At 36.8% G+C, this 24,296-nt stretch overlaps 1 protein-coding gene across 5 annotated transcripts in view; it reads right to left on the bottom strand.

The window, feature by feature from the left end:
- Positions 1–258: 258 nt before the first annotated feature.
- Positions 259–24,296, bottom strand: part of ARAP2 (ArfGAP with RhoGAP domain, ankyrin repeat and PH domain 2) — a 585,721-nt gene continuing 561,683 nt past the window's right edge. For all 5 annotated transcript variants that reach the window (XM_086406188.1, XM_086406191.1, XM_086406190.1 and 2 more), the window contains 5 exons: positions 20,265–20,347; positions 18,803–18,838; positions 16,891–16,954; positions 10,577–10,711; positions 259–2,744 (listed from right to left, as the gene is read on the bottom strand). In XM_086406188.1, coding sequence (XP_086262314.1) covers positions 2,364–2,744; positions 10,577–10,711; positions 16,891–16,954; positions 18,803–18,838; positions 20,265–20,347 — 699 coding nt within the window. In that variant the 3' untranslated portion in view covers positions 259–2,363. The remainder of the gene's footprint in view (positions 2,745–10,576; positions 10,712–16,890; positions 16,955–18,802; positions 18,839–20,264; positions 20,348–24,296) is intronic.

The following is a 24,296-nucleotide window of genomic DNA, read 5'->3' as shown; positions in this document are numbered from 1 at the left end:
GTTATATGGACATCATATTTTTGCTTCAATTACTTTTGCTTAATTTTATTAACTTTATTGCAACAGAAATGAGAGAGTACCATCAATTTGTTTCTTCATGTCTGCATATAGTCATCATTTAAAAGAGAACAGTATTCATACTGACATGTTAAAAAACTAACAGCTAGTTTGAAGTATATATTGAAACTTTTTTCAAATGCAGTCTATTTATTTTCAAAAGATGAAGGTGGTTAATTTGAAAAAACAGTCACATTCAGGTGGACTTGGAAAACAATTTTAATTTTTACTTAAAATATATGAGATGTCATCATTAGCCCTTATCTTACACTTGAAAAATGGAGACAGTTGTACAGGAAGGGAAATAGAAGTTATTAGATTTTAAGCTCAAGTTTCAAAAGTATTCAAATAAGGCAGGTAAAAAAAAAAAATCCAGATACGGTTCCATTGTCCAGCATAATTTTCATGTCCCCTTATTTCATAAAACATAAATATTATCATTTACTAAAAATAATAGTTTTAGTTTTTTTTTTTTTTCCTAAACACCATGATTCTTGCTTTATAGCTATGAAGGCTCCCCAGCAGTGCCACCTATTTCATAAACTGACCAGCAGTTTCTCTCTTAAAAAGAAAATTCCAATCTATGTGGATTTAAAGAATAAATATCACATATCCTTTGTAAACTATTTTATCACCACCAGGTATAAGAGATCAGTATTTTGTAATGAAGAAATTCATAGCATTTAACAGCATATTACTGCACTATGATTGGACTGAAAAAAGTATGGGCCTTTGTATACTGATAAATTCTGATAAGACACCTGAAAAACAGGTGGGGGGTAGGAAATGGTAGGAATAAAGCTTGGCTACCTACTAGTAAAATAATTTTGATCAAAACTCACCAGACCTAATACAATTCTAAAGAAACTGATGAAAAGTGCTACCCCTGTCAACTATAATTTAGATGGTATTGTTTGAGAAAACAACCAAACTAGTAGCTGGTCTTTATGTGGAATTAAAAACAGAGGGCTCTGTCATTATTTATTAGGCACAGGAAGAAGATTCCTGCTTTACTAAAAAGAAAAAAAAAATAGGTTGAAAGGGAACTAGTAGCTCCCCAAAGTATAGTAGTTAATCTAATTCCTACCCCCAGATGGCCATATGTTGTACAGTTTCAGTAAATTGTGACTCAATATTACTTCAGAAATGAACATACAATGAATATACAAAGTAAAACAGTAATAAAAAAAACAACAAAACCCTGTGATGATGACTGTTGCTCATACTGGAATGACAGTAAGGAAGTCACAAAATTTGCTCGTATACAGCAACAGTGCAAGTGGCATCCATGCCAGGTCCGGTATACATGATCTCTTCAATGCAGGGTAAGAGTCCTCTCAGCAGCCACCTGCAAAGAACTCAAGTGTAGTGAATGGGTTGGTACTGCGCTTGGTCCACTGACACCATGGGAACAGTGGCCAGTGCCCTTATTCATGTGTGCTGGCTGAATACTAATCTTGGGAAACACTTAAGTCACTAGATTATTTTCTTAACAAGCAGTTTCTCATGAACAAGGTCTGGTCAACAGTAAACTAGAATGAATCTCAACCTGACCTCCTTGGCTTTCAGGACATGTGTTAATTCTTTGCCTCTTTTTAAAACCTCAGTGTTGTTTGATAGGCAGCCACTAAAATAAATCCTCCCCCTTTCCAACTTACTTTCCTTTCTTTTCCCTAAGGTTGGACCCTATGTAAACCTAAAAACATATGATAACTTTATATACAAGGTTTCTCAAAGTGCAAAATGTGTTACATATAGTTTCATAGGCTTCATTTACATACAGCATTTTATACAATACAGTACAGTTTGCAATTTCTGTTCATAAATTTACACGACTTAACAGACACCTACAGTTGACCCTTGATCAATGTGGGTTTAAAACTGCGTGGGTCCACTTATATGTGGATATTTTTAAAAAGTGAATCCTACAGCACTACATGATCCACAATCAGTTGAACCTACAAATGCAGAGGAATTTCAGATACGGGGGCTGACTCTAAATTATACACAGATTAACACACTAACCCCTGCCCCATGTTGTTCAGGGGTCAACTGTACTTCAAAAGGTTGGCCACTCAGAGTAACCCAATGCCTTCCTACGCAAGGTTAACATTTTGAACTGTACAAGCTTTGTTCAGACCACAACACAGTGAATCCTAACACTTGTCACATATATACATACATATTAATAGTTTAAAATGCTCTTTAAATGGTTAAGGATAGCTAAACACATCTCTCCCAGCATAAAATACAGTTTGGTTTCAGACACTGTACACAATATTTAAAAAAATAATTTGTAGGACAAGTCATTTTATTTCCTTCTGCACCACCTGCTCATCCTGTAACTCTTTTGGAAGCGTTCTTGATCGCTGGAGAACCACGCTAAGCTCTTCTATGACCTTTGGTGGTAACTTATTATTGCAGTCCAAAGTATCTTTGCCATTCCTGTCCTCGGTCTTCCTCAGTGTCTTTAGGCCTTTATGGCCTTTCTGTCGCCCTGGAAATACCTCAGCCTCTGTGTCCTCCAGACAGTTGAAACTCCGGTGTTTTCTGGTTCGATTTCGAAGTTTCTCATCCTTGTGCTCCAGGCATTGGGCCACGATGGAGGCTTTCTCCTTTAAGGTGCCATCTCCACCTTGGTCACGCTTTGCACCAAGCCGCAGCCTTTCGAGTTCTGCTTTTGCACTCTTAAAATAAAACAAAACATCTCAGAGGGAAGCAAGATCTGGCCTACTCTGCTTAAATAATACATGGCACGTAAAAGTTGATGCTTATTTTATTAGCATTTATTTCTATGACTTAGGTTCTAACTTGACTTTTGGCACCAGCAGCAGTCTGAATTCATAGACGGATCTGAGAGCTACAAAACCAACTGAAATGGAGATCACGGAAATTCATTTTAACAAGCATTTAACATACCACTTCAAAGATGTCTTTCAAGCTAGTTATTCAAATTGACTCCCATTTTAAACTTGCCTCTTTCAATTCACTCCTGCTTGGATGTGTCACATGTTCATGCATCTATAATTCCTACAGTGTTGTACCCGAAATACAGAGGAAAACGGGGGTCTCTGTGGCCATAAGTCCAGGAAATACACTTTGTAATAGATCCCTCTTTGAGATTCACAATACATATTAAAGAAGCTAAGAAATACTTTATCAGAAAAGCCTGTTCAACTTATTCTGTTTTTTTTCTCCTCCAAAAATATTTGACTAGTACAATCTTTTCCCCATATAATGCCTATTAGAATCCTACAAGCAAGAGTTGAAGGAATTTCTTCAAAATTTCCTCATAAAAACTGCACAGCACGAAGAAATCCAAGGAAAATTTCTTATTGTATTATAAATGTTTGAGAGAAAGATGAAATTGGTGATGTAACATGAAGAATGGGACTGTTTTGCAGATGGCAAGTAGAAGTATCTGTGCTTACCCATTCTTATGAAAACACCAAAAAAACTAACTGAACAACCATCAACAAAAACACACACACACTCTGGAACCTTTAAAAGATACCTATATCCAAAGACAAAAAGCCACAATGAGATGGTAGGAAGAGTATAATCATGATAAAATCAAATCTCATATCTACTGGGTGGGTGATCCACAAACTAGAAAATAACTATACCGCAGAAGTTCTTCCACAGGAGTAAAAGTCCTGAGCTTCACATGAGGCTTTCCAACCAAGGGGTCCGTCTCTGGGAAGAGTAGCCCCCAAAGGATCTGGCTTGGAAGGCAACATGTTCTTGGGTTGGAAGAATCAATATTGTTAAAATGACTATACTAGCCAAAGTACTGCTATACTTAGATAACCTGTATAGCACAGGGAACTCTGGTCAATATTCTGTAATAACCTAAATGGGAAAATATGTCGAGAAAGAATAGATACATATATATGTATAGCTGAATCACTTTGCTGTACACCTGAAACACAATATTGTTAACTATACTCCAATATAAAATAAAAAAATACTACTTTGAAAAAATGAAACTAAGTAGCATAAACAGTGTTTTGACTAAGATGTCCAATGTAATGTTCAAAGGGCAACACCTCACCTCTTTATTTTTATACATAGTGCTCTTTCTAGTATACTAGATAAGCTATTCATACCTCTTGTGATTGTCTGAATGCTGCTCAAAACTCAACACAGTGCAAGGAGGGTTTTGTTTTTAGCTTTTGTTTGATTTGTTCACTGATGAGTGAACTTATCACAGTGCCTGCAGATGGGAAATTACCAATAAATATTTTCTGAATAAGGGATGAAGACAGGTTTAAAAAATTCAAATGTATAATATTTCATTTTATCATATTCCGTTTTATCTTCCTAAATTCCAGCAGATTGAGACATAATTTTACAATTTGAAATTTTCTGATAAGCTCATGATTATACAACTCAGAGAAATGCTTCTACTCTAAACCTGATAAGAAATATTTAGCTGTTTAGTATCTAGCTCAATTCTAAAGTTTCATTAGAATGTGTTAGAATGGCTACACAGCCATGTGAATGTTATTAATGAATTGTGCATGTAAACTGGTTAAAATGGAAAATGTATTTTATCACAGTGCAAACAGAAAAATAAGAGAGGATTAGTAAATATGGTGGCTATTTAAACATACGGATGTGATGGGGACTTTATAAATAAATATGAATCTTAAAGTTTCACTTGGTATCTTCAGTTCAGTTAGGTTCAGACTCTCAGTCGTGTCTGACTCTTTGCGACCCCATGAACCGCAGCACGCCAGGCCTCCCTGTCCATCACCAACTCCCGGAGTTTACCCAAACTCATGTCCATTGAGTCGGTGATGCCATCCAACCATCTCATCCTCTGTCGTCCTCTTCTCCTCCGGCCCCCAATCCCTCCCGGCATCAGGGTCTTTTCCAATGAGTCAGCCCTTTGCATCAGGTGGCCAAGGTATTGGAGTTTCAGCTTCAACATCAGTCCTTCCAATGAACACCCAGGACTGATCTCCTTTACGATGGACTGGTTGGATCCCCTTGGAGTCCAAGGGACTCTCAAGAGTTTTCTCCAACACCACATTTCAAAAGCATCAATTCTTCTGCACTCAGCTTTCTTTATAGTCCAACTCTCACATCCATACATGACCACTGGGAAAACCATAGCCTTGACTAGACGGACTTTTGTTGACAAAGTAACGTCTCTGCTTTTGAATATGCTATCTAGGTTGGTGATAACTTTCCTTCCAAGGAGTAAGCATCTTTTAATTTCATGGCTGCAGTCACAATCTGCAGGGATTTTGGAGCCCCCCAAAATAAAGTCAGCCACTGTTTCCCCATCTATTTGCTATGAAGTGATGGGACCAGATGTCATGATCTTAGTTTTCTGAATGTTGAGCTTTAAGCCAACTTTTTCACTCTCCTTTTTCACTTTCATCAAGAGCCTCTTTAGTTCTTCTTCACTTTCTGCCATAAGGGTGGTGTCATCTGCATATCTGAGGTTATTGCTATTTCTCCCGGCAATCTTGATTCCAGCTTGTGTTTCTTCCAGCCCACCATTTCTCATGATGTACTCTGCATAGAATTAAATAAGCCGGGTGACAATATACAGCCTTGACATACTCCTTTCCCAATTTGGAACCAGTCTGTTGTTCCATGTCCAGTTCTAACTGTTGCTTCCTGACCTGCATACAAATTTCTCAAGAGTCAGGTCAGGTGATCTGGTATTCTCATCTCTCTTGCAGAATTTTCCACAGTTTATTGTGATCCACACAGTCAAAGGCTTTGGCATAATCAATGAAGCAGAAATAGATGTTTTTCTGGAACTCTCTTGCTTTCTCAATGATCCAGCAGATGTTGGCAATTTGATTTCTGGTTCCTCTGCCTTTTCTAAAACTAGCTTGAACATCTGGAAGTTTGCAGTTCACGTATTGCTGAAGCCTGGCTTGGAGAATTTTGAGCATTACTTTACTAGCCTGTGAGATGAGTACAATTGTGCGGTAGTTTGAGCATTCTTTGGCATTGCCTTTCTTTGGGACTGGAAGGAAAACTGACCTTTTCCAGTCCTGTGGCCACTGCTGAGTTCAAGGACCAATATGGAGTGGTTTTATATATCATAGTGACAGTTTTCTTTCAACTACTGGCAGAGAGACATGGGGACTCTGGTATAGTATTTAGAGGTCAAGTATGGGCTTCTCAGGTGGCACTAGTGGTGAAGAACCTGCTTGCAAATGCAGGAGACATAAGAGAGATGGGTTAGATCCCTGGGTGGGGAAAATCCCCTGGAGGAGGGCATGGCAACCCACTCCAGCATTCTTGCCTGGAGAATCCCCATGGATAGAGGAGGCCTTGTGGGCTATAATCCATAGGGATGCATAGTCAGATACAACTGAAGTGACTTAGCACACACTAGTCATCTAGTCTCTTCAATACAATCATCCTGTTTTGTATCAATTTTACTTTTATACTTTCCCCTATACTACCTTATTGAAATTTCCATTGTGCTATCAGGTACCTCAGTTCTATGACTAACTTCTTTACTCCTCAATATCTCTTGACTATTTCCTGTTGGTGTAACTGAAGTCCATCTCAGTCTTGAGCATACCAATTTAGTGTACACACATGCAGTAATACATATAATGCTAAAATTTCAAGTAAAACTATGATATTAAACTAAATAACATAACCTTATAATGAAGGTGGGGAGGGGTAGTGAAGTGAATTGATAAAAATCAAGAGGATGTGAAAGTGAGTGCTTTGTATGATGATATGGTATGTGGAGTGCCATGTGTGTTTTGGGGAAAGGAAAGGACATTGATACCATGGGGAAAAAAGGCATCTTTTATGTGCTTCACTGTCCTTAAGGTATTAATAATTCAGAAAGAAAGGTTGATAAGCTATGAAATTAGGAAAGCAAGAGGTGGCTTGGTCCAGTGGATGCCAGTTTGTGTCAGAGAAAATTGAATGGAAATGAGGATCTGAAATGGAGTTCATCTCTCAGCAGAGAGAATATTACCCTATGAAGTAAGGGCTTCTTCTTATCCCTAGGAGCTTACAGATAAAAGCTGAGCACAATGTACACAGTAAGTTAGGAAGGTACCCGAGAGGAAGTAGGAGGGCCATAGGTATCATTTAGCTTATGTGTTCTTAAGCACTGTTTGCCTCTTCATGTATGATTTGTCAACAACTTACTTCCTCTGGCTTACTCACTAGCTCACTGCTAATTGACTTAATTAATTTTAGAAGTCACTTCCTCCAGGAAGCCTTCCTTGCTTGGAGGAGGTATTCTTTTTTTTTTTTTTAAATTTTTAAACTTTACATAATTGTATTAGTTTTGCCAAATATCAAAATGAATCTGTCACAGGTATACATGTGTTCCCCATCCCGAACCCTCCTCCCTCCTCCCTCCCCATACCATCCCTCTGGGCCGTCCTAGTGCACCAGCCCCAAGCATCCAGCATCGTGCATCGAACCTGGACTGGCAACTCGTTTCCTACATGATATTTTACATGTTTCATTGCCATTCTCCCAAATCTTCCCACCCTCTCCCTCTCCCACAGAGTCCATAAGACTGTTCTATACATCAGTGTCTCTTTTGCTGTCTCGTACACAGGGTTATTGTTACCCTCTTTCTAAATTCCATATATATGCGTTAGTATACTGTATTTATGTTTTTCCTTCTGGCTTACTTCACTCTGTATAATAGGCTCCAGTTTCATCCACCTCATTAGAACTGATTCAAATGTATTCTTTTTAATGGCTGAGTAATACTCCATTGTGTATATGTACCACAGCTTTCTTATCCATTCATCTGCTGATGGACATCTAGGTTGCTTCCATGTCTTGGCTATTATAAACAGTGCTGCGATGAACATTGGGGTACACGTGTCTCTTTCCCTTCTGGTTTCCTCAGTGTCTATGCCCAGCAGTGGGATTGCTGGATCATAAGGCAGTTCTATTTCCAGTTTTTTAAGGAATCTCCACACTGTTCTCCATAGTGGCTGTACTAGTTTGCATTCCCACCAACAGTGTAAGAGGGTTCCCTTTTCTCCACACCCTCTCCAGCATTTATTATTTGTAGACTTTGGATCGCAGCCATTCTGACTGGTGTGAAATGGTACCTCATAGTGGTTTTGATTTGCATTTCTCTGATAATGAGTGATGTTGAGCATCTTTTCATGTGTTTGTTAGCCATCTGTATGTCTTCTTTGGAGAAATGTCTATTTAGTTCTTTGGCCCATTTTTTGATTGGGTCGTTTATTTTTCTGGAGTTGAGCTGTAGGAGTTGCTTGTATATTTTTGAGATTAGTTGTTTGTCAGTTGCTTCATTTGCTATTATTTTCTCCCATTCTGAAGGCTGTCTTTTCACCTTGCTAATAGTTTCCTTTGATGTGCAGAAGCTTTTAAGGTTAATTAGGTCCCATTTGTTTATTTTTGCTTTTATTTCCAATATTCTGGGAGGTGGGTCATAGAGGATCCTGCTGTGATGTATGTCGGAGAGTGTTTTGCCTATGTTCCCCTCTAGGAGTTTTATAGTTTCTGGTCTTACGTTTAGATCTTTAATCCATTTTGAGTTTATTTTTGTGTATGGTGTTAGAAAGTGGTCCAGTTTCATTCTTTTACAAGTGGTTGACCAGATTTCCCAGCACCACTTGTTAAAGAGATTGTCTTTAATCCATTGTATATTCCTGTGGAGGAGGTATTCTCATACAACTTTTAAACGAACCTCTTGAAAGCAAGACAGCTCATTTAATGGGAAGTCACCAAATGCACCAATCTGCCAACATTTTGTTTTAGAAGCAATTTTCTTGACTATATCCATTGACTGACTTTAGACTGTATTAAGCTAGCTAGTAATACTGTCATTTATTAATATACTACATATTTACATAGGTTCAATTAAAAATACTTTATTTGGTTTGTGTGAAAACTTGCAATTTTAATTTTTCTTTTTTTAAACTTTAATGGTTTTCAGTGAAAAACATTACCAAATAAAACATTATTTATCACTGAAAAACATCAAACATTTAAAATATTTCTTTGTCAAATTTGTTGAATTCCCACACTTATGAAAAAGCTTGGTTTAGTTTACTAACAAATTTTCTAGAAATTAATATTTCATAAAATTGTTTTCAATTTTGAAATCAATTTGGTTATAGTTTTTGTTCATCAGTTTTCTGATCTCAAGAATGTTAAAAAAAATTGCCTCTGAAATTCTGGATTTGAGGTTAAGTAACAAACTATTGTTTATTCAATCATCTCAATTCTATACTGGATACTGGTTAACGTACTTTGTTCCTAAAATTTGCTTTGCTCCATAATTGATCCTGAGGCAATGTCAGGAGAAGCTAGGGTCACAGCAGGGCATAGTTATTCCCTGCATTTCTATGTCCCCTAACCTGGGTTCCCAAACATGACTCTTAAAATGAAGATTCTAGATTATCTGAGGAATCCACAGTTCTGCAAAACAGTTTATTATAAGGAAGAAAAACTTTTAAGTGCAAAATGGTAGAAGGGACAAGCTCCTGAGTTCTTGCTGTCTTATTCTTCTCTTTGATTACATCAGCACAGAAGGCAACAAAGGAAATAAACCATTATTTTCAAAGCTTTTATCTTTTAGAGAAAAGAGATAGTATAGTGGGATAAATGTTTAAGGAAAGATAGTCATGGAAAAACACTTTTTAAAAATCTGATCACTAAATTAATTTGTCTCTCAAAAGTTATTCCTGTTATATCTGAAACTTACACAACTTTGTAAATCAACTATATTGCAATAAAACTTTAAAAAAAAAGTTATTCTTGTTTGGAAAAATGCCAAATCTGGGCTCTAAGAAGAAACAAAAATGTCTTTTGCGTGCTTTTCTTTTTGTTTTGAAGGACTCATTTAATGCACTGAAATGCACATTAGTTGCAAAATGTGATGAGTTTTGACATTTACAGCCTGTGTCTTTGTCTGAATCAAGACCAATGCTACTTATGTTCATCCTACCCTTCAAAGTGAGAAGGAAAACATAGTTTTCATGAAAGATGCCAAATCTTCTTTATTGATGCTCAAGGGTCATCCTGCCATTCCTTAAATTAACTGAGCTACCCCATGGGTTCCCAAACCACTGGAATTTGATTGTGTTACTGGTAAGTCTTGTTACCATGGCTCCCGACATATTCTGCCCTGGGCTCATTGTAAGGAGGTTACAAGTGTACTTGTAAGGCTAATTTGAGACTGATTTTACCACCAGAAACTTCTGTATACATATTTAATATTCTTGGCCACTTTAGGGATAAAATAAGCTAAGTGGTATTATGCATATTTAATTGAGTGATCAATAACATTATTAAAATTACTTTAAGTTAACAAAATATAAAACTTCAAAGAGTGACATAGGATTATGCATATAGTTTCTTGATGGATGTGATTTTTACAGTTTTAGTATTTTTACTGCACTCTTCCAAGTGATTATTACTGTGCTCTTGAAACCAATGAGGTAACTGATGCATTTAACCACATTCAGACGTAAGTAAACAAATATTATTATGATTAATGTAAAAATAAACATCCTAATCTTACCTCAGTCTCTCTCCGGGCTTGGGTTGCATTTCTGTCATGCTGGATGGGAATCAGAGGCAAACCTCCAATTTTGGGATTTTTGGTTATAGAACGTTTTCGTTCCTTTCCAGCTGGTGGCCATATATCATTTTCATGCTGTGGAAACACAATTTCTTGCTGTGGGTGTGTGACTTTATTATGTGGTCCACCAAGTTTATAGTCACTGGGCTCCTTTCCCATCTATGCAAGTCAGCTGATCTGCTTTTCACGAGAAGGTTGTTTGTAATTATGATGTTGATTCTCGTGGTAGCACCACTTGAGGATGTAAAACTCTTAAGTGAACTGAGCTTTGAGGTCTCAGTTCAATTTCTAAGCTTCAGAAATATGCCTTCTGTACTACTTTTCAAACCAAAGGGGGGGAAATATTTACAGAAACCAGTAAATCTCTTTGTAGAAGAAAAATAATATACCTGTCTACATTTCTAGGCCCTGTAATCAAAATAACTACACATTCATTTTCTCTTACCACTGAAGATAACTTTTAGTGTCAAAATAATTTGACATTATATACACCCTCAAGTCAACCTAAGGCATGGCTAGCAGAAAAATTATCTTTATTTTATGACCTTTTGAAAAATGTTTCTTTTTCAACTAATTGAATTCCAAAGAAATGTTACCTTGTACACAAACATTTCTACTGAAAATCTTTGTACAACAGAGTGTGTATTTGTGCTCAATTTGTTGACTACATATTCTGGCCAGTGAGCAATTATAGATATGACTGGAAAAAAGGTAATTTTGCAAAGGGAGGAAATACCCATGGGTAAAAGTATAAGCTCTTGAATGATAAATCCTTAAGATATACATATAAAAGAAAAATCTTTTAAAGACTTTTTATACTCCTCAGGGTAGATTAATTTTTCAGAAGCTGAGAGAAACAAATCGATTTTCAGACAGCATTCTATGAAAGAAATACAAAATATCAACCACACACAAGGAGAAGTTTACAGATGTTATGATGAAGTGAAAACCATCTGGTAAACTATATCGCTAAATGCCTACTCATTCTTTTCCTCTACTCAAGACTGAACAGAGTCGTATTCTTATGTTGCAATTAGTATTTTAATGTTGTGTTTTATAGCAAAAGAACTATTTCAACAAACTTTATACTCACTATAAAACAGCAGCTAAGTTATATTGAAGGGCATACTGCTACATTTTGTGCTTACCAGTATACAGGTATTATCTCATTTCATCCTTAAGGATCCTACAGTATATGCCCTGTTATTAGTAGAGTTATTGCCTAGGCATCAAATCTACCCTTGAGTTTCACTGGAGTGCTTACTTTGGTTCAGCAAATCTGCAATGGTTATGCAATGTTTCAATCAGAAAGTTATGTTTCATATTTTTATATTATAGTCTTAAACTTGGTAAAATAACTCATATTACAGAACTGGGACATTCCCAACATGTAAAGCTGGGAAGAAACTTATGGGAGGGAATTAGGTAACCCTATGAATGAATGCCTAGGCTTTTACTCACTGGTGTATAGTATATGTATTAAATGGTATTATTGCAAGAAATCTAAGAGCAAATGTAGTTTCTAGACACACTATTTTTTCTGACATGATATATATATAATGCTGTGAATACTGGCTAATTAGTTTTCACTGGATTGATCCAAGAGGTAGCAATATTTTTCCCACCACAAATCTTAAGACATAAGTAATATGTTCTGATATCATTTATAGTTATGTATAAGTGACTTCAAAAAGTCATACTGCATGGAGCATATAGTTGAGGATCTTTTTATTATAACCAGTGATCACACCCTCAAATCTTCATTCCTGCCTCTCACTTTCTTTTTATAATTTTCCCCCACGGCTTTACTGAGGTATAATTGACAAATAAAAGATGTTTAAAGTGTACGGCATGATGACTACATGCATACACTGTGAAAGAATTCCCCTCATCGAGTTAATCAACACATTCATCACCTCACATATGTATTTACCCACCCCACCCTCACTGCCTTTTTGGTTAGAATATTTGAGTTCTATTCTCTTAGAAAATTTAAATTTTATAATACAGTGTTATGAACTGCACTCACCATGTCACCTGTTAGATCCTCAGATTTTATTCATCATGTATCCAAAAGTATATATCCTTTCACCAACCTCTTACTCCCACCCCCCACATCCCCTGGAAAGCAGTGTCATATTCTATGAGTTTGACTTTTATGTGGGATACCATGCAATAATTGTCTGGCTTAATTCATTTAGCATAATGCCTTCCAGATTCATTCATGTTGTCCCAAATGATAGACTTCCTTTTTAGGGCTGAATAATATTCTACTGTATATATGTATGAATACACATTTTCTTTATCCATTCATCCGTCCATAGGTTATTCCCATACCATGCCTATGATGAACAATGCTGCCATTAACAAGGTTCTGCCTCTCAGTTTCTGACCTTGATATATTTTAGATAACTTAGTTTAGCTTCGTTCACTCTGAATATACCTTAGACTTCTTGAGACCTTCTATCCATTCTACTTTTCACATTTTTCCCCACTTCTTTCACAGTTTGGCTTAGATTTCATGGTCAATCAGTATACTCACCTCCTTATAAATCAAGGCTGGGCTGCTTCTGCTATCACACTTGCCTGATATAACCCCAAGCATAGTAAAACCCAATTCTACTTACTCTGTGGGTACTTCCAAATTAATGGAGGCAAAAAAAGAATAGATCAGTCTGGAGATTCATCTCACTTGAAATTTATCCTGAAATTTCAAATGAGCCTTCAGCACTCCCTGGACATTCTACTATAGTACATACAACTAGCTTCCTGTCTCTGAAGGTAATTTCTCACGTTTTATTCTGTCTCTGTACATGTAATATCCCTCCCAGACTCACATGTGGTGACCTCACTGATATAATTGAAAAATTATTAGTAATCATTCAATTTTCTCACCATGAGATGTACCAATCTCTCTGCATCCCTAGCCATATAAACAAGGCTTCCTTCCCCTCCAATAACTATTTGCTTTGAATATAAATAACTCTTCCCCAGTCATATCTATAATTGCATAGTGGGTCAGAATATATAGTCAGCAAACCGAGAACAAATGTGTCACACACACTGTTGTATAATGAATTTTTTCTGCAATGATGAATACATGCAGTTGCTCACATTGCTTCACATCTGCTCAAGGCCCCTGCTGGTTTAATATTCTCTCCTCTGATTCCTTGATAGAATTCTCTGCACCTATCACCTGGTTTTCCTGCTTTCTCAAAGCTACTCATTTCTTTTGCTCAATTTTTCTCTTCTGTTTGACCTTTAAAGTTTGGGATGTCCTAGGGCTTATTTGTCTGACCTCCCTCTCTTGCTACAGCCCTCCCCTCACCAATTTTGTATTCTAATATTCTCTCTGTATATTCTCTCTCTCATCTCACTGTAGCCTCTCATGGCATTTAATACAATCCAAATGCTGACTTCTGTCAAATTTACATCTCAGCCCCAAAGTTTTGCCTGAATTTTTGATCCATACATCTAAACCTGCTACTCAGCATATCCACTTGTATGTCCAATGCACATCTCAAATTTCATGTGGCCCAAATAGAACTCTGTCTTCTTCTGCACTTCTGATAATATCACTTACATTCACCAGCTGCCAGAGGCCAAACAACTAGGACTCTTCATTTCTACTCTTCTCAAACTGCTATAGCTGATCAATTTGTAAGACTTACTGGCTCCACCTTCCAATATTCCTGAATCTGAGTATGTCTTACCAGACCCCCTGTTACCTAGTCTGAGCTGCTGTCTTCTTCCACATGGCTGTTCTTCCTGCTTCCATCTTTGACCCCTAAAGTGTAGCTCAGCAAAGGAACCATAATTACTTTTTCCCCATAATAAGAGCTGATTATATCTTTCCCTTGTTTCCCACTAAAACTCCTAAACTGGGTCTACATCATCTGTCCCCTGCCTTCCTCATCTCTTATGTCCTCTCCAAGATAGGCTTTCCTGATGTTCATGGAATAAGTCAAGATTATGTCCTTGCTGGCCCCAGCCCCTGGAATGTTCTAACTGTCCTACATACTTGGCTTCCTTATTTCAGACAGGTCTCAGTACACCTGTCAGCTACTCAGAAAGGTGTCCCCTGAGAATCCTTCTCAATCAATGCCCTCCTTACATCAGTCACACTGGTTTTCCTTTCCCTGGCTTGCTTCATTATTTTACCACACTAATATCTATTTGAAATTTTACCTGATTATTCTCTTTACTAGTTTAGAATACTAACTTGAGCATGTACTTTGTAAGATGTACTGGATCCTGTGATGCAGATAAACATGTAGTTCTAGTAAGACTGAGTCTTTCCTCTCATGGGGTTTACATTTTAGTAGGAAAGACAGACATAAGAAACTTAAATACACAAATGCTTTTTAGTTAGTATTACAATGTTCAAGTACAGGATGCTGAGGGTTCCTACAGCTCTAAGGTCTAATTGGTCTGAAGGTCCGGGAAGATTTTTTCTGAGGCTGTGACAGGTAAGCTGAAGACTTTTGTTGAGGCAGGGGTGAGAATGGGGATGGATATTAGAAAAGTATTCTGGGCACCAGAAAGGTTCCTTGTGTGTGTATTAACATATATATTAACGTTGGCTACGTTCCTGTCTCTTTCCCCCTTGGAGATGAACCATTAAATCCTCAAATCCAAAAGGACCTTTGTGTTTACCTTAATCCTAAGAAGTGGAATGAACTGAAGACATGTAATTGGACTGAGTCTCTGGGGCCAGCACAACAAGGGACAGGCGAGGCAAGGAGAAATAACTTGGTGGTGAGAGCAGCCTTGGTTTCCTGGCTGTTTACACCTTGATTTTCAACTACAGCATCTAATGACTTCAGTCATAAAAACAGAAACATCAATGTAATTGTGCCATAACCAGATTCTGTAACAGTTTTAGACTCTATGGTTCTAATTTTACTATTACTTCAAGCCTACTTTCTTTAAAGTAGGACTTGAATATCTAAATTTTTAAACGGTCACAAAAAAAGAAAAGGCTCTAAAAAGTTAGCCACTGGACTTTTTCTGGAAATGTATTCCCAGGTAGTAGTAGTAGGGTCAGGCTGAGAAAAGCTGTGTTTATTAACCACTGGAAAGGTTAATAAATTAAATGAACAGAGAAAATGGTTTTCAAAACAAGTAAGGACAAGATTTGAGGGTGAATTAACTTCTCACTTGTAAGAGAAACAGGGAAGCACACCCTTGGTAATAAAGAGTGGCAACTTAATCGTTACCAGTGAATTTCAATGCTGGGGAAGCACTGCTGGGAGTCTGGCCAGACAAGGTTGGGGAAGAAACCAGTCCTATTAACGGGACTATTTTATCATTCACTGCAAGAGTGAGTCCTCCAGTAGGGAGGAGAGTAAATGGGAAATTGAGGGTAGGTGTTGGCCTCTGGGTTAAACCACTAACTAAATGTATGGTCCTAAGCAAATCACTGAGCCTTTTGTAAACTTTGTTTTCTTATCTATAAGCAGCATCATGCACAATTCATTGTGAGGAAAATACATGAATTACACAGTACGTATTAAAGAAATGTAGGTTCCCATCCTTGTTTTTGGAAAAGCAGGAGGCCACGGGGAGAACAGGAAGGAAAAGAGCAAATAAGATCATCTATACCATTTTTCTAGATGATCTTATTTGTAAAGCAGAAATAGAGATGCAGACACAGAAGAAATAGATGGATACTAAGGGGGAAATGAGGGGGGTTGGAGTGGCATGGGAGGAATTAAGACACTGGGACTGACACTGTGTAGAGGAGATAACTAATGAGAACATACTGGATAGCACAGGGAACTCTATGCACCGTGGAAACCTGAATGGGAAGGGAGCCCAAGAGGGAGAGTGTATGTATATATGTATGGTGATTAACTTCGCTATAGTGGAAACTAACACAACAGTGTAAAGCCACTGTCTTCTAATAAAAAATTGGAAAAATGAAAAGAACACATTTTCTAAACACAGATCCAGTGGGACTCTGGAGGACAAGAGCTCAGACAAGCCCCTTTTTTTTATTCTACCATCTTGAAGCCAGATGCCACCCCAAGCTGAGGAGCCGCTGGGCTGGGGAAAAAACATGCCTCAACAAAGAGTAAACGTTCTCTTACAGAATAGTGGGTAAATCTGGGTCCTCATGTATTTAAAAAATCATGAGAAAATACAAGTATACACAAAAGACTCAGTAAAAATTCTTTGGAAACTACAACCACACTAACATTTCCTATAAACAGTTGTCACACTTTACTAGATAGTTGAAATAGATATCATACCTGGGCGATAAAGATATTGGCCATCCACTCCGTTTGAGTTTGTGAACTCTCACAACACAGGTGCCTATAAGACAAGGTTTATAAAATATATAATTCAAAAGGACAAAGGAATTTTCCAGTGTATTTATTTGGCAAGTAAGTGATTAAGTGATCAGAAATCTCTTTGGGTTTCTCCTAATTAATGACATAATGCAATCAAACTGGAAGTATTTCAATACAAGTTACTTCAGGCTTCTGCTATCAAAACAGTAGTATAAATATGCTAGTTTAACCAAAATATAAATAAAGGCTTTGAAAACTGCCCAAAAATGATAAGCAGTATTTTTTGGAAATGCAGAAAGGTCAGTGTCATTTACTTTTTCAGGTACATGATGGTAAAATACTTTTTCCCCCAGAAACTGAGCCTAAGAAAAAAAAAATGTGTATATTTTCTTAAGAGCAGATTTTTCAGACACAGTCCATGTGATTATAAACATGAATACCCAACAAGACTCATGAAAAATGAGCTAAATGAAAAAAACCACTGCATGTCCAATAACACTGATTCAGTAACCTATTGAAAACCTACACAAAACAGAGATCTTGCCTTCAAGGTTCCCATAGTCTATTAGGAAAGCCAGGAATGTAAACAAACTATAACACAGCGAGGGGAAAAAAAGTAAAGTTGAACACAAACACAGAAACAGCACACCTGGGGATGAGGTGGAAAATCCTGTAACTGATGTTAGAATGGCATAATTTCAAAGTAGTTATTTTTATATCCTTATTAATAATTTAGAAAAATGTTAGAATGAAACTTCTAAAAATAATCCTTGCTTCCTCCATTAGATTCTCATGAAGACAGTTGTCCCTTCCTATTTCCATGTCCAAGAAAACTGTTCCCTCTACAAATCATTTTAGTTATGGATCCACCAGCACAAAATACTGTAGATGTAAAGAAGAAATAAATTGATTAGAAAGGAGAGTTATCTGATGAGACTTTCTCCGTCATTTCAGCTATGGTTTGAATAAAAAATGACAGCTGAGTCTGCCAGATCAGCAGGAAGAAGATAAAAGTGATGAGGGAAGGGGGAGCATACACTATGGAAGAAGGTTCAGTGAAGACAGCACGGATATTAAGCATATGATATGAAGCAGGAAGGCATGTATAGTGAATTAGAAACAGATTGTTTTATCATTAAGTAAAAATGTGGGAAAGTCACGGGAGATACATATTAAAGGACTTCATGTGCTGTGCCAATAATCCTATACTTTATCCTACATTTTGGATTCATAGATGAGTTAAAGCAGAAAAGAAATATGATAGATTTTAGAAAATCTCTTCAGTGCTGGGTGGAGAATGTGCCAGAAACAAAAAGCAAAGTCAGAGGCATGAAGAGCACTTAGGACTCCTGGACTGATCTTGGCAGATGGATGAAGGCTCCAAGGATAGAGGGTGTGGGTGGATCAGAGAATTAAGAGGCAGATCTGGTATGGATGAGACACAGGGAGATCTAGTCCAATCTCTATGGAGAGACATCAATGGAAAGAAGTACTCTACAGAAAGAACCGATTTGAAGCCAAGGTCTTTTCTTTAAATTTGAGTTTTTCAGAGTTCTTATTCTTAATTTAAAACTGAATTTTGTCTGCTTATCCCTTAAAACCAGAGATTCTACATTTATATAATAACTAGTAAGAAATCATGTGTAGTTTTTCTTGAGGTGTTGGCAAATAGGATACATGAAACTTAAATAGACCTAAACCCTGAAGCAAACCTCCTATTCTCTTTTTAGGCTCAAGGTATTTAGAAAAGAGTTTAAATTCACTTAAAAGGAATGTTTCTTGTCTCTAGATATATCTGCCAAATAACAACATTATTTACTGTCGTTATCATCAATATATCAAAACCAAAATCTGTTAGCTGTTAACTTACCAGTGATGTTTTTCAGAATACGCTGTCAATCCCCAACTGCATCATATGGGGGGGGGGTGGAAAAAACACATATACATATTAAAAATGATCCATTTTACGAGACAATATACAGGATGAAATTTTAAGGAGGTAATGTTTAATGGTGGGAAAGCATAACAGAATTGATATCCACAAGTGATGATTCGCTGGGTATGATGGATATTGAGGGATTTGGCTATAAATTTATAGATATGTTGAACGGACACGGGGGGATGGGGTCTCATGATGTTATGAGGCAGTGGGGATATTCTTGGCTGAGTAAGGACAGATGTCTAGAAAACTGGCCAAAATAAAATACACATATTGACTTACTGATATTGTGAGAAATTTTAAAGAATGTACCAGCCACAACACAGATACATGTGCTGGGCTAAGAAATTAAGCACAGAGGCAAAAGTAAGTACATTTTCAGTAATAGAATCTGAAATCATATACAGTTTATTAAAATAATGTTTCATGATATTAAAAGTATTAGTAAAAACCTTAATTAGCTAATCAAAGTAATCCGTGATGAATAAGTATGGTATAACTCAAATGCTGGGTTGGTTCAAGTGCTAGTGAGAAGCATAATGTTTAAAGAGTCCACTTTCTCTCAACTACCCATGTGCTGTGAGGTTTTACCAAATACAGTAAAACAAAGAGGGCAAATTATAGAGCCAGGGCCAAGATGTTCTAAAAGCAACAAATATCATATATTAATGCATATGTATGGAATCTAGAAAAATAGTATTGATGAACCTGTTTATGAAGAAGAAATGGAGATGCAGATGTAGACAATGGATTGGTGGACACAGCAGGGGAAGGAAGGACAGACTGAGAAAGTCATATTAACATATATACACTATCATGTGAAAAATAGGTAACTGGTGGTTATATAGCTGCTATAGAACAAGTGAGCCCAGCCTGGAACTCTGTGACAACCTAGAGGCATGGGATGGGAAAAGGAAATATATATGTATGAATATATAAAAAACAAATATATATACTTCTGATTCGTGTTGATACATGCCAGAAACCCCCACAACATTGTAAAGCAATTATCCTCCAGTAAAAAAGAAAAAATAAAAGCCAAGAAGGATGGAGGGCAGCATTTTTCTTCCTCTGGGTAGACTGACTGACTGGAACATTCTGTGACTGAGCAGGGAAAGGGATGTGGAGAAACCCATGTATTTCCCAGTTGTGAGGGCCTTCTGGGGATTTCTTGTTCTACACAGAGGAGATGCAATTCCCCAGGAGCTTGACTTGAGTGGGAACATCATCATCTCTCCATATCCACCCACCCAGGTCCCCTGCCACATGTTTGTGGCAACTTAATCTGTCTAAAGCTTAGCTTATGAAGAGTCAGACTAATGCCATTGATCCCTAAATCCTTGGAAAGGTCTTCCTGTAACTTTCTCAACAGCTCTGCCCTTCCAAGCTTTACCTTGTTGGAGGCTTCATCTTCTTTTTCACTCCAAGATAAAACTTCACTGAACTGAGAGAAAACATTTTGTCAGGTTTGCTACTCTGTAAAGTAAAACAAAATAATTTACAATTAAAAAGATTTTATAAATGTTCTTTTATTTTCCTTGAGTATTAAGAATAGAGTTTAGAATGTTTAGTTTCACAAATATTTCATGAATATCATACCAAATTTTTGGTAAATGAAGATTGTGTTGGTTACAATGTTGTAAATTTAAATAAATGATCCTGTATATATATGTATGATTACATATGTGTGCATATATATGTACAAACACACACAGTAATTCCTTATTCAAAACACTTGGGACTTATGAGAAGTGATGATGGGTTTTTTTTTCATATTTAAAAAATACATATGCAGTATATTTTGTAACTCCACAATCTCATTGGTGTTGCCTGGGGTAGCACCCACCCTATATTCAAATAGATTCATATTCTCTACAAAAATGCATGACATTTCATATAATGTGAATAAATAAAGGCATAAGTATTGTTATGGTCTGAATGTTCATATCCCCACACCCCCAAACTGAAATATAATCCACAGCATGAAGGTATTTGGAGGTGATAGCTTTGGGTGGTTAATTGAGTCATGAGATTAACTCTGTTTTCACTACGTGAGGATATGAGAAATGGGCAGTCTACAATCTGGAAGAAGATTCTAACTAGAACCTGACCACACTGGCACCCTAATCTCAGGCCCTGGGCCTCTGGAACTGGAGGAATAAATTTCTGTTTTTATAAGCCACCCAGTCTATGGTAGTTAGCCTGAACAGACCAAGACAAATATCTTTATGTTGGTGTAGGTCAAGTTTTGCCACCAAATGAGTTATGATTTTCTGTACTTTTTGGATTTTGGAACTACAAATCTATGTAGGCATAGACTATCTCAAATATCCATATTGAAAATTTTCACTAATAACTCACAAAAAGAGACTATTAAAAAGAATATACATTTGCTTTTAGATCAATTATATATTTTCTGTACACATCCCAACATATTTATCTGATTAATATGAAAAAATTCAAATCCTTGAACCACCAGGAAAAGTATCTGACAGAGGAAAAATTTCAATCATTATATTCTAATTTAATATCAAAGCATATACATATATTATTGTTGGATAGCCTGCAATAGATTTTATAAAGATAATAGCCATGAAAATGGTAATTAGAAAAAGCTTTCCCAATATCCTAAAAATTTTCAAGGAAATCACTTTTTTCAACCTGGTATGCAGATAGCATTTATAAATAACTAAGAGCAATGGGTCTTGGGTCAGAGACCTGGGTGCAAATCTGGCTTGCTACCTACTAGCTTGTAACCTCACATTACTGCTCTCTGCTCTTGTATCTTATTTGTAAACAGGAATAATAAACATACTATCTCATAGAGTTATTAAGAAGATTAAATGATAAAGGGTTACTGTGAAGGGTTATTGTACAAATTAAATAAGAAAAGTACTTTTAAAGAGTTTAGCCCAGTAAATGGCCAAATAGTAAGGGCACAGCAAATTACAGCTATTATTACAAATTTAGAACACAATGCTTCATAGAAATCGATAGACAGACAAGTTGTTAGAGCCCTAGAAAAATGCACAAAAGCCCATTCAGCAAGTATATAGCTCAAATCAGTCCTAAGTTTTATAAAAGTTAAACTATTACTATAAATTATTTTCCTTATGAAAGCAGTTGAATTTGAAAGCATAAAGGGTGGAAAATATGGAAATTTTTATAAAATTAAAAATTGGTTTCCATGGAGAAAACAGGTTAGGAGAATGTAGAGGAAATGTAGAGAAAAAAGTGAGCAGGAAGAAGATCCTGGATAATGCTTGGTGACCAGTGTTCTCTGTGGCAGCAATGATAAGGCTTGAAATTTACATGGTGAATTTATTCCTAGTCACCCTTATCACTGAGTTTGCTATTATTATCATGGCACATAATTTTATAAATACTTTGGTTCTTTTTTTTTTTTTTTTCTGTATGGCTAGATTTCTTGAAATGGTATCACAGGGCCAAAGGCTAGGACATGATTAACAATAAGATTTTGCAAAATTGATAGGGTATATTTACTTACAGTGAAACATATATTTCTGCATTTACTAGCAGTTTTCAGTTTTGACTTGATCAACAATTTATCCATTTATTTATACATTTACTTACTGACATTAGTTCTTTATATACCAAATAGGAAATTGCCTTATCTTTTTAAATGAAATAGTCTACACTAATTGGTCACTGTTTACTTTTATTTTTATAAAGTCAAGTATGTTGATCTCTTTTGAACTTTTACTCCAAGTTTAAAGGGTTCCCCACATATCTGATAAATACTCAGTTGCATAGCCATGGAGCTTGAAGGGTTGCTATTTGTCAAGTTTTAATTCTTTTATCAATCTGGTATATTTTACACACAGAATAGATGAGAATTTAAGTTGAAAAATTTATGTTAACAATTGGGCTTCCCTGGTGGCTCAGAGGCAAAGAATCCACCTGCCCAGGCAGGAGACTGTGAGGAGACACAGGGTCGATCCCTGGATCAGGAAGATCCCCTGGAGAAGGAAATGGCAACCCACTCCAGTATCCTTGCCTGGGAAATGCCATAGGTGGAGGAGCCTGGCGGGCTACAGTCCAGGGGTCACAAAGAGTCAGATGTGACTTAGCCACTGAACAACAAAGCAATTTACTATATAAATTTTCTTTAGACATGCATTTATGACATTTATCAAAACAATTATGATAATTACATTTTTTTAACCTCACTTTATGTTACCATTGCTATCTCTGTTCATTTTTATGCCACAATATGAACTAAGCTATTTTAGTTTTACTGTATGAATAAACAGTTGGGTGCAAAATACTTGACAGTGATTTTACTTTTTATATCTCTAAAATGTTTGCAAGTATTCCTAATTCCTATCTGTTTACCCTTTAAGATGAGCTGTCAAATCATTTTTTCCAAGTTCTAAAAGTTATTTTCTTTGGGATTTTGAAAACATTAATAATTACATTAAACCTACAGATCAATATTAGTAGACTTTACATTAATTTTCACCCATTTCTATTAGTGTAGTTCTGTAGCTTTCTTCATGTCAGCCTCTTCTTGTTAAGGTCATTTTTCTGGTATTTCATGTGTTTGGTTTTGGGGTATCTGTATTTTAGCCTGCTACTTTACTGAATATTCAGGATTAACACTTTAAGACTGATATGGAAGAATGAGGTAGTTTTTTAAGGCCGTAAGTTTTCTATACAGGAAAGAGTCAAGGAGACGAGAACATAGGAGTGTATATAATAGCAGAGACTCCTGGACATCTTCATCAGAGGTTCAGTCAGATTACAGCTGAGGTTCACGTCCCTCCTCAAGGACGTGACTGCTTAGACTGCTGGTCCCTTGGACTCAGTCCCAAAGGAGGCAGTAGCAGAGTCAGGCGAGAGGCTGCAATCCCAGCAGGACAGTAAGAAGGGACCTGCACATCTGAGAATGAGGAGCACCTGTGTCTGATCTAGGTGCGTGCATGTATGTGCTCAGTCGCTCAGCTGTGTCTGACTCTTTGTGACCCCATGGACTGTAACCCACCAGGATCCTCTGTCCATGGAGATTCTCCAGGCAAGAATACTGGAATAGGTTGCCATGCCCTCCTCCAGGGGATCTTCCCAACCCAGGGATTAGACCTGCATCTCCTGTGTGTCCTAAATTGGCAGGCGGATTCTTTACTGCTGTATGAGTAGTCTTATTTATACAGGACATTGGTAAGCCCAGGACTGCCTACATTTTGAAATATTGTTGGCAATAGATTGAGAGTCTGAAGTAATACAACTGATTGCCAAGCCACTCTGGACATTCCAGCTCATTACTTTATGTTCTATCCTGTGCAAAGAGAACACAGATGACATAATTTGAGAGGACTTCAGCCATGGTCGAAAGAAATCCTTTTCAGTTTCAATCTTCAAAATGAATAAGCATAAGCAGGACCTGTTAGGATTCTAATACAAAGTT

Source organism: Bos grunniens, chromosome 6 (genome assembly GCF_055505025.1).
Source record: "Bos grunniens cultivar Pamir isolate PY7600 chromosome 6, Bosgru_T2T1.0, whole genome shotgun sequence".
Classification (NCBI taxonomy): domain Eukaryota; kingdom Metazoa; phylum Chordata; class Mammalia; order Artiodactyla; family Bovidae; genus Bos; species Bos grunniens.
Note: the sequence above shows the minus strand (reverse complement) of the source record. Positions and strands in the feature narration are given on the sequence as shown.